The sequence below is a fragment of the Elephas maximus genome, chromosome 9 (genome assembly GCF_024166365.1).
Source record: "Elephas maximus indicus isolate mEleMax1 chromosome 9, mEleMax1 primary haplotype, whole genome shotgun sequence".
Taxonomy (NCBI): Eukaryota; Metazoa; Chordata; class Mammalia; order Proboscidea; family Elephantidae; genus Elephas; species Elephas maximus.
The window spans coordinates 105,784,525-105,794,697 of record NC_064827.1 but is presented as its reverse complement, the minus strand read 5'-3'; the positions used below and the strand labels follow the sequence as shown (position 1 = coordinate 105,794,697).

At 45.5% G+C, this 10,173-nt stretch overlaps 1 protein-coding gene across 1 annotated transcript in view; it reads left to right on the top strand.

The window, feature by feature from the left end:
• Nucleotides 1–279: 279 nt before the first annotated feature.
• Nucleotides 280–10,173, top strand: part of FBP1 (fructose-bisphosphatase 1) — a 33,261-nt gene continuing 23,367 nt past the window's right edge. The window contains exon 1 of the mRNA XM_049896422.1: nucleotides 280–624. Coding sequence (XP_049752379.1) covers nucleotides 455–624 — 170 coding nt within the window. The 5' untranslated portion in view covers nucleotides 280–454. The remainder of the gene's footprint in view (nucleotides 625–10,173) is intronic.

The window sequence follows — 10,173 nt, the reverse complement described above, 5'->3', positions numbered from 1 at the left end:
GCAGGGTCGTTGTGGAGACCGAAGGAAATCATGCCCAGAGGAACCCTCCACAAATGCAAGTGGCCGGGCTCAGCCTGACGGGGGAGTGGCCGGCGACAGCGGAGGAAGTCGAGTTACGGCGGGGTGGGGGCAGGGCGCGCAGGGGAGTTGAGGGGGGCGCGTCTGCAGCAAGGATCCCCGAGGTTACCGGGAGATCCGGGTGGGCGGGGTGGCGGCGTGGGAGTGGCAAGGGCCGGAGAGCGGAGGTGTGCCCGGGGGTGGGGGGCGGGGACCAGCGACAATCGGCTACTTCAGGACACACCCCGGAGGCCAGGCCGGGGCCAGTTCCGCTCGGAGCTTGAGGACACTCGGCGCCTGTGGGTCCGTCCTCCTGCCACGTTCCGCTGCTCGCGTCCCCGCCACCCGCACCTGCCGCCCGCACCTGCCGCCCAGCGCGCAGCAGCCCGGCCCCAGCATGACGGACCAGGCGCCCTTCGACACCAATGTCAGCACCCTGACCCGCTTCGTCATGGAGGAGGGCAGGAAGGCCCGCGGCACGGGCGAGCTGACCCAGCTGCTCAACTCGCTCTGCACCGCGGTAAAGGCCATCTCCACCGCAGTGCGCAAGGCGGGCATCGCGCACCTGTGAGTCAGGCCCCCCTGTCTGGCTGGCTGGGGATCTGCCTGGCAGTCCGACCTCTGGCCCTCTGGTCATCCTGCTTTCTATCTGTGTGTCTGTCCGTCTGACTGACATCTGGGAGTCTCTGTGGTAGCCCCTTTCTCCAGAAGTTTGCCTAGCCGCACCCAAACCGCTGTCCCTCACCCCACACCCCTTGTCTCTCCTTGGAGGTGTCCACCTGCGGGGCCTGGCTCCCAGGTCCATACCTGCCCCCATTCTGCGTCCACCTCACCATGTCTGAGCAGCCTGCATTGGTTCCCATTCAACCTCCTCCTGGTGAGGCTGACTGGCCAGGGGGGCGCCTGACCTGCTCATTATACCCATACTAGCCAGGGGTCAAGGAGCCCTGATGGCACAGTGATTAAAGTGATCCAGTGATTAAGTGTAGCTCAAAGGTCAGGGTGCAAAACCACCAGGGGCTCCTCAGAAGAAAGATGTGACAGTCTGCTTCCATGGAGATATACAGCCTTGGAAACCCTATGGGGTCACTATGAGTCCAATTGATTGGGCAGCGGGTTTTTCTTCTTTTTTTCTTTTTTTAGCGTGGGGTCACATCATACAGGAAAGTGCTGGAAAACGTGCTTTCCTCTCCCTTTCTTTTTTGTCTTCTTTCATTCCATTTGGAATTCAAGTCCTGGGTGGGTTTCCAATCCAGTACTTTGACCCTGAGCAAGTTGTGCTAGGAGTGAGCAAACCCCTGAGTGGACTGGGAGGGATCTCGTATGCCCAGAGCTCTTAGGGGCAGCAATGCTTGTTTGCATAATGCCCCAGCAGACTGGCTCTTTCTGGGGGCAATTTCTGTGCCTTCCCACAAACAGAGAAATCTCACCCCAAGAGGTTCAAAACTCCTACCCCAAGGTAGTCATGGTGTGTGCGGCTTGTGCCCAAGAGTGAGGAGCTCAAAAGCTGTGTCTAAGTGGAATGGCTTTCAACAAGCTGAGCAGTGCATCTCAAACTTCACTGTGCACTTGGGGTTCTTGTGAAAACGAGGATCCCCCTCCAGTGGGTTTGGGTGAGGCCTGAGATTCTGCATTTCTAACATGCTTTCCTGTGGTGCTAATACTGCAGGCCTCTTAATAATATATTTTTAAGGATTTTTTGTTTTAGGAAATGCACACAGTTAAAAATCTCACTTCATATTTAATTTACAAGTATAGGTGGGAACCCTGGTGACGTAGTGGTTAAGAACTTGGCTGCTAAGCAAAAGGTTGGCAGTTTGAATCCACCAGCCGCTCCTTGGAAACCCTATGGGGCAAGTCTTCTCTGTCGTATAGGGTCACTATGAGTTGGAATCGACTCCATGGCAGTGGGTTTGGTTTTGGTTATAGGTGGCCTCATGGTTTTAACTGCCTTTCAGGAATTAGCGGACAAGGTGATTCAAAGGGCACCTTCTGGGAAGCTGGTTGTAAGTTACAGAAACACCTTTTAGGTTATTCTGGTGTGTTCACAAGTGTTTTCTGGTGTGTGCACAGGTGGGCCATACTTTAACCGAAGTATACCTGGGTTCCCAGGTGCCCACACTCCTTCCTAACTTTCTCCGTCCTTATAAACAAATGAGGTATGAGGCTCCAAGTGGATCTAAAAAAGTGTAACCTCGCTACGTTCTTCCCCCGCCATCCCCTCCTGCAACCTGGATTTCTTTTCTGGCACACTGAGTGACTTCCGGTCCCAGAGTATGGGCTGGTGGAGCTCTTGAGTCAGAAAAGAGCTTGTGGTCACCATTCTTTTCAGATGTCAGTCAGAGATGGGCTTAATGGGAGAGAGACTGGGACTGGTATGTCAGGAATGCGGTGGTTCCATTACTACTTCATCTTTGGCCTTTCTTCAGAACACATTTCTAAGGGTTTTTTGTTTTAGGAAATGCACACAGTTAAAATCTCACTTCAGATTTAATTTACAACAAGTACAGATGGCCTGATGGTTTTAACTCCCTTAAAAAAAGAGCACTTTTGATTTCTTATGTTATTTTAAAAATGTGGCAGGACCTCTCACAGTCCCAAAGAGACTCAGAAACACAAAATTGGTTTTGAAGGTGGGTGTATCTTTCCCATCTTTTAACTAACCTCAGGGTTTTCCAGATTGTTTTAAAGCTTTTGTGAACACCTGGAGAGGTGTGTTTTCCCTGAGCTGATAAGGCCCGCATTCTGTGTATGACTTTATAGTGGGTCCTGGACAAAGGGTGCTCATTGTGGCTGCGTGAAATATGGGCATTTTAGACTAGATAGTTGTACCAGTTTTTTTTTTTTTTTAATGACTGTTGTTATCGTTATAAATTACTAAAGAAGTTGCACTCATTGACAAAAATTCAAAAGCGCATAAAAGGAAAAGTGAAACCTGCTCCATGTCCATTCCCTGGGGTATCCACAGTTAACAATTTACCGTATAAAGCACATGAACGTGTATTTATATATTCCTATACGTAGCAGTTCGGATCCGCCAGGCGCTCCTTGGAAACTCTATGTGGCAGTTCTACTCTGTCCTATAGGGTCGCTATGAGTCGGAATCGACTCGATGACAGTGGGTTTTTTTTTATACGTAGATAGTGAGGGCAGTGATAGTGCAGCGGCAGAATTCTCTCCTTCCACGCCAGGGCCTGTCATTCCCAGCCAGTGCACCTTCTGCGCAGCCACCACCATCTGTCAGTGGAGGTTTGTGTGTGGCTATGATGAAAAGGGAAACCCTGGTGGAGCAGTAGTTAAGCACTCGGCTGCTAATGTAAAAGTCAGGGTTCAAGCCCACCAGCCGGTCTGCGGGAGAAAGTGGCAGGCTGCTTCCATAAGGATTTACAGCCTTGGAAACTCTGTGGGGCAGTTCTGCTCTGTCCTGCAGGGTCACTGTGAGCTGGAATCAACTCCCCGGCAGTGGGTTTGTTTTGGTTTATGATGCTGCGCAGGTTTCAGCAGAGCTTCTAGACTAAGGCAGAAGAGGGAGAAAGACCTGATGATCTACTGTTGAAAATCAACCATTGAAAACCCTATGGATCACAACTGTCTGAGTCATCTGGTGCTGCTGTAACAGTAATACCACAAGTGGATGGCTTTAACAAAGAGAAATTTATTTATTCACAGTAAAATAGGCTAAAAAAGTCCAAATTCAGGGTGTCAGCTCCAGGGGAAGTCTTTCTCCCTCTGTCAGCCTTCTCATCACTCTTCCCCTGGAGTAGGAGTTTCTTTGCGTAGGAACCCTGGGTCCAAAGAACGCACTCTGCTCCTGGCACTGCTTTCTTGGTGGCATAAGGTACACCTGTCTTTCTGCTCACTTCTTTCTTTTATTTCTCAAGAGATTGCCTCAAAACACAATCCAATCTTGTAGACTGAGTCCTGGCTCACTAACACAACTGCCGCCCATCCTCCCTCATTAACATCATAGAGGCAGGATTTACAACATTTAGGAAAATCACACAATACCAGGAATCATGGCCCAGCCAAATTGATACACATATTTTTGGGGGGACATGATTCAATCCTTGACAACAACCATCCGATCCACAGCTGATCATGGGGAGGGTGCAGGACCCGTCAGCTTTTTATTTCACTGTGCATAGGGTCACCTTGAGTCGGGGTCAGGGGAGCTGACAGGATGGCAGCTAACAACAACCAAAAACCAAAACCAAACCCATTGCCATCAAGTCAATTCTGACTCATGGTGACCCCATGCATTGCGGAGTAGAAGTGCTCCATAGGGTTTGGTTTTCTTGGCTGTTATCTTTATGGAAGGATACCTGGGTGACACAATGGTTAAGTACTTGACTACTAGACAAAAGGTTGGCAGTTCAAACATGCCGAGGGGCACTGCAGAAGACAGGCCTGGTGATCTGCTTCGGAAAGATCACAGCCTTTAACGCCCTATGGAGCAGTTCTCGATGGCACCTAACAGCAACAATAATCTTTGTGGAAGCAGATTGCCAGGCCTTTCCTCTGCAGCACCACCGAGTGCGTTTGAGCCACCAACCTTTAGGTTAGTAACAAAATGGGATCATACAATATACTTTTTTGTTGTATACTTTTATCATTTGGCAATATATAATGAACATTTTTCAATGTCAAGGACATATAATCTACCTCATTCTTTTTTTTACAATATTCTATTGTGATTTCAGTGAAGCTTTATACAGCAGTTTAGGTTCCCATTTGGCAATTTGTATACAAATTGTTCAGTGACATTGGTTACATCCTTCACAATGCGTGAACATTCACATTATTTTGTTCCAGTTGTCCTGTTTCCATTAATCTAGTTTCCCTGCCCCTTTACATTCTCATCTTTGTTTTAAAGTGTTTGTTGACCGTCTGGTCTCATATAGGTGACTTTTTAAAGGAGCATAGTACTTACAGGTGATATTCATTATTCTGTGAGCCAATCTGTTGTTAAGCTACCAGTTGACCTCAAGGGTTAGTTTCAGTTCAGGGGTTGAAGAGCATCTCAGGACAGTAGTCTTGGGGAGTCCTCTATTCTCAACCAGTCCAGTAAGTCTGTTTTGTTTTTAATAGGAATTTGAGGTATGTTCCATATTTTATTCCATTCTATTAGGGTCCATCTCTTGTGGCCCTGATTAGAACTGTCAGCAATGGTAGTTGGGCACCATCTGGTTCTTTTGGTCTCAGGGTAGATGAGGCTGTAGTTCATATAGATTGTTTGTCCTGAAGACTAGTTTCTTCTTTGAGTCTTTAGTTTCCTTCTTTCTCTTTTTCTCTGGATGAATAGAGACCAATAGTTGTATCTTGGATATTCGTGGACTTTTAAGACCCTCGACACTACTCACCAAGCTAGGATGTAGACTTTAACTTTATGAACTATATTATGCCAATTGATGGAGATGTTCCAAGAGACAGTGGTCCTAATCTTTCAAACCTAGAAAACCAATCTCATGAGGTGTTTGGTTATGGTCTAAGAAGTCTCCGTAACTGTGCCTCCTATGTACTTTATTATATATATGAATATATGTGCATACAGTCACATAGATACATTTACATATACATATGCCTACACTATATACTCACATATACGTAACTATGCACACATATGTGTACATACATACATATATATACCTGCACATATATTTTTGGTTGTTTTTGCTGTTATTTTAAAATTATATATGCCATGGCACTGGTTTTTTTTTTTTTTAATAGCAATTACCAACAGGTCCTTTATTCTTCTGTACTTTTTAGTGACATCATTTACCTTTGTCAAGCTGTGTACACTTCACCCTCATTCAGTGTTACCTTTCCTATCACTAAAAATAACAAGGGCCTACTACCTAGAAGGTGAATCCCCCTCTCCCCTGCCCCATTCCTAGCGACCACTAATGAACATTAGTTTCTGTATGTTTACCTGTTCATGTCATTTCATAAAAGTGAGAACATACAATATTTGTATTTTTGTGATTGACTTGTTTTGCTCAACATAATGCCCTCCAGGTTCATGACGTTGTAAGATATTTTGGGAACTCGTTTTTCTTTATCACTGAGTAGTATTCCATGGTGCGTACATACCACATTTTATTTATCCATTCATCTGTTGATGGGCACTCAGGCTGTTTCCATCTTTTTGCTATTGTGTATAATGCAGCCATGAACATAGGTGTGCATATGTCTATTCATGTCACTTCTATTAGATCCCTATGGTATACAGCTAGGAGTTGAATTACTGGTTCATATGGCAGCTCTACCTCTAGTTTTTTGAGGACTCATCAGACTGTTTTCCACAAGAGTGATACCATTTTGCATTCCCACCAGCAATTGATGAGAGTTCCAACTTCTCTACATCCCCTTCAGCGCTTGTTGTTTTCTGGTTTTGATTCACATTTCTCTGATGGCTAATGACGTTGAGCATCTTTTTATGTGTTCCACTTCCTTCTTTTTAACTGGTGTGTAGTATTCCATTGCTTGAGTGTTTTATACCTTATTTAACCCTTCCCCAGTCTTTGAGCATTTAGGTTGTCACTGGAGTTGTAGCCTTGAAACAGATGTTGGTACCTGGTTATGTAGGTGGCTGATGGGAGAGGACCAGAACCTGGACACTTAAGTACTCTTGTGGGAAAATAAGAATTTGGCTTTTCTCAGTATGACAGGTAGCCTTGCAGGCAGCAATAAGATAAGATCTTGAGTCAGGGCTCCAAATTACCTTCATTACAGACTTTGAAGTCCTGGATGAAAAGCCCAGTGGGCCAGCAAATAGCATGTTAGTGTGGAAGACTTTCTCTAGAATGGCCTGTTCCCTGAGGGACGAGATGGTTGTAATATGCAGGAACCTCACAGGAAAAACTTTGTGGAGCTTGTTGGGGAAAGTTACTAAAAACCTGTCTGCTCCGAACCCAGAAAGCCTCTCCACAAAAATAAAGAGAAAGGAGTTTTATTACTGAATAAGCATTCAACCAGAATGTGATGCATCACTGGCAATCATCCAAAGAGACAGCAGAGACAGAAAGAAACCTGAACCTCCACATAGCTAAGTGGACACAACCCATTACATTCATGTGTTCAAGGTAAACTTACTAGTTTTCTAAAATCTTTATGGCAGGATACCTGAAGTTACGCTAATCCCCTTCTAGGAAACTGGGAGGTAGGAATTCGATCTTCCTTGATGATCACTTTTGGAAAGAGATGGCTCCCAGGTCCTTAAGGAAACATCCTTGCTTGACATGCTTTTCAAAGAAAGAATTTATGATTACAAGTTATCTAAAGTGAATTCTGAAAGAATTGGGAAGGAGGAGATCCCCTTCCCTTATTTCTACCAGAGAGAATTAAAGTCTCTTGTTTTCAATTTGCATTTGTCCTTACAAGCTCCACAGTGACTTCTCATCAAGGAAACACCAGGAGTTTGAGCACAGAGCCTGAGTTTCTCTCCTTCTGTCTCTCTCTATTTGACCTACATCGCTATTTTAGCCACTTTCATTGCTCCTGATAAGATATTCAGAGAATTATAGAGTTTTAAACTGAAAGAGACTTAGACGTCACCTCATCCAGTCTCGTCCTTTCACAGTTGAAGGCCAGGGAGGATGAGGGGAGTTGGCCTGTGACCTTGATCTCCATAACCCCAGTTCAGGGCTCTTTTTGCCACACCACACATCTCTTCCTTTATTTTTGAGACATCAGTGAAAGCTCACCAAACTGTAACTCTCATCCGTTAGTTACATCTTTCACGAGAATTAAGAATTCCCTTCCAAGAGCCTCGAACACGTATACAGCGCTGGTGGGAATATAAAATGGTACAACCACTTCGGAAATTGATTTGGCACTTCCTCAAAAAGCTAGAAATAGAACTACCATATGTTCCAGCAATCCCACTCCTTGGAATATATCCTAGAGAAGTAACAGCCATCACACGAACAGATACGTGCACACCCATGTTCATTGCAGCACTGTTTACAACAGCAAAAAGATGGAAGCAACCAAGGTGCCCATCAATGGATGAATGGATAAATAAATTCTGGTATATTCACACAATGGAATACTATGCATCGATAAAGAACAACAATGAATCTGTGAAACATTTCATAACATGGAGGAACCATAACATGCTGAGTGAAATTAGATGCAAAAGGACAAATATCGTATGAGACCACTATCATAAGAGCTCAAGAAATAGTCTAAACAGAGAAGAAAATATTCTTTGATGGTTATGAGAAGGGGGAGGGAGAGAGGGAGAGGGGGAATCACTAATTAGATAGTAGACAAGAAATAATTCAGGTGAAGGGGAGGTCAGCACAACTGGACTATACCAAAAGCAAAGAAGTTTCCTGAATAAACTGAACACTTTGAAGGCCAGAGTAGCAGGGGTGGGGGTTTGGGGACCATGGTTTCAGGGGACATCTAGGTCAACTGGCATAATAAAAGCTACTAAGAAAACATTCTGCATGCCATTTTGGAGAGTGGAGCCTGGGCTCTTAAATGCTAGCAAGTGGCCATCTAAGATGCAACAATTGGTCTCAACCCACCCGCAGCAAAGGAGAATGAAGAACACCAAAGACACAAGTATGAGCCCAAGAGTCAGAATGGGCCGCGTAAATCAAAGACTACATCAGCCTGAGACCAGAAGAACTAGATGGTGCCCAGCTACAACCGATGACTGCCATGACAGGGAGCACAACATAGAATCCCTGAAGGAGCGGGAGAGCAGTGGGATGCAGACCCCAAATTCTGGTAAAAAGACCAGACTTAATGGTCTGACTGAAACCAGAGGGATCCCAGAGGCCATGGTCCCCAGACCTTCTGTTGGCCCAAGACAGGAACCATTCTCGAAGCCAACTGTTCATAGAGGGATTGGACTGGACTACAAGACAGAAAATGATACAGGCGAGGAGTGGGCTTTTTGGATCAAGTAGACACCTGAGACTATTTGGGCAGCTCCTGTCTGGAGGGGAGATGTGAAGGCCAACGGGGACAGGAGCAGGCTGAATGGACATGGAAACACAGGGTGGAGAGAAGGAACGTGCAATCTCATTAGGGGGAGAGCAACTAGGAGTATATAGCAAGGTGTACATAAGGTTTTGTTTGAGAGACTGACTTGATGTGTAAACTTTCACTTAAAGCACAAAAAAAAAAAAAAAAAAAAAAAAAGCCATTCCAAGGAGTCCTTGCCTTCTGGTAAACAAGTTCTTGCAGCTTTATCTGCATGTGCTCCTGAGCCCCACTCCGCCCACTCCCAGGAGACAAAGTATGCTGAACCAGGGCAAGGGGCAGACAGACTTCTGCTTCTTTTGTGAGAACAGTTAGCAGCCCATAAGTCAGCTAGTGAATTCATGATGCATATGTCAGATTCCGGGGTGTCCCCTGCTCCTTTGTTTTCATTGCTTTTGGGAGAAAGTGTCCTTCAGTGGCTCAAGTGTTTGCTTTAGGGATGTCGTGTTTTACATGTTTCCAAATTGCTGCCTGAAGAATTCACTGGTTCCGTTACACTGAGCAAAATGTTACTGAACACCTGCCACGTACAATGTTCTAGAAGAGACTGAGGATGAGAATGACACAGGGCTTACGCTGTACGAAGAATAAGACAAGTGCAGAATTGGTTATAAAATATAGTAGAGATTCTGCTAGAGAATCTATCATCAGAGGTGCCAAAAATTCTCTCTCACAGAGATGGCAAAAATACTGAGCACGTTTAAGGGACTGTGAAGCATCACGATGGGCTTTTGAAATGGGCAGTAGAAGGTGGTCATTTCAGGCTGGGGGGTGGTGTGAGTTAGAGCGCTGAGTTGGGAAAGTGTGTCTGGAAAAGGTGCTCATCCAATTTGACTGAAGCATGGCATATGTGTGGTGGGGGACTGGGGACATCAAATTGTGTGCACACTGGGGAGCATCTAATAGCAAAAGTGAATGATTTATACCTCTGGGGGTATGCAAAGGGAAGAGAAGGAAGTTTTTTGAGTAGGACGGTGTATTAATCTTGGGAAGATATGCCTGGAAGTATGAAGATAAGTCATGGGAACACCACTAGAAAAGAGGAGAGATGACGTAAGCGCTACCAGAGCATGGGGAGAGAAGTCTGAGTGTGGATTGGATGAGAGAGTTAGCGAGGGA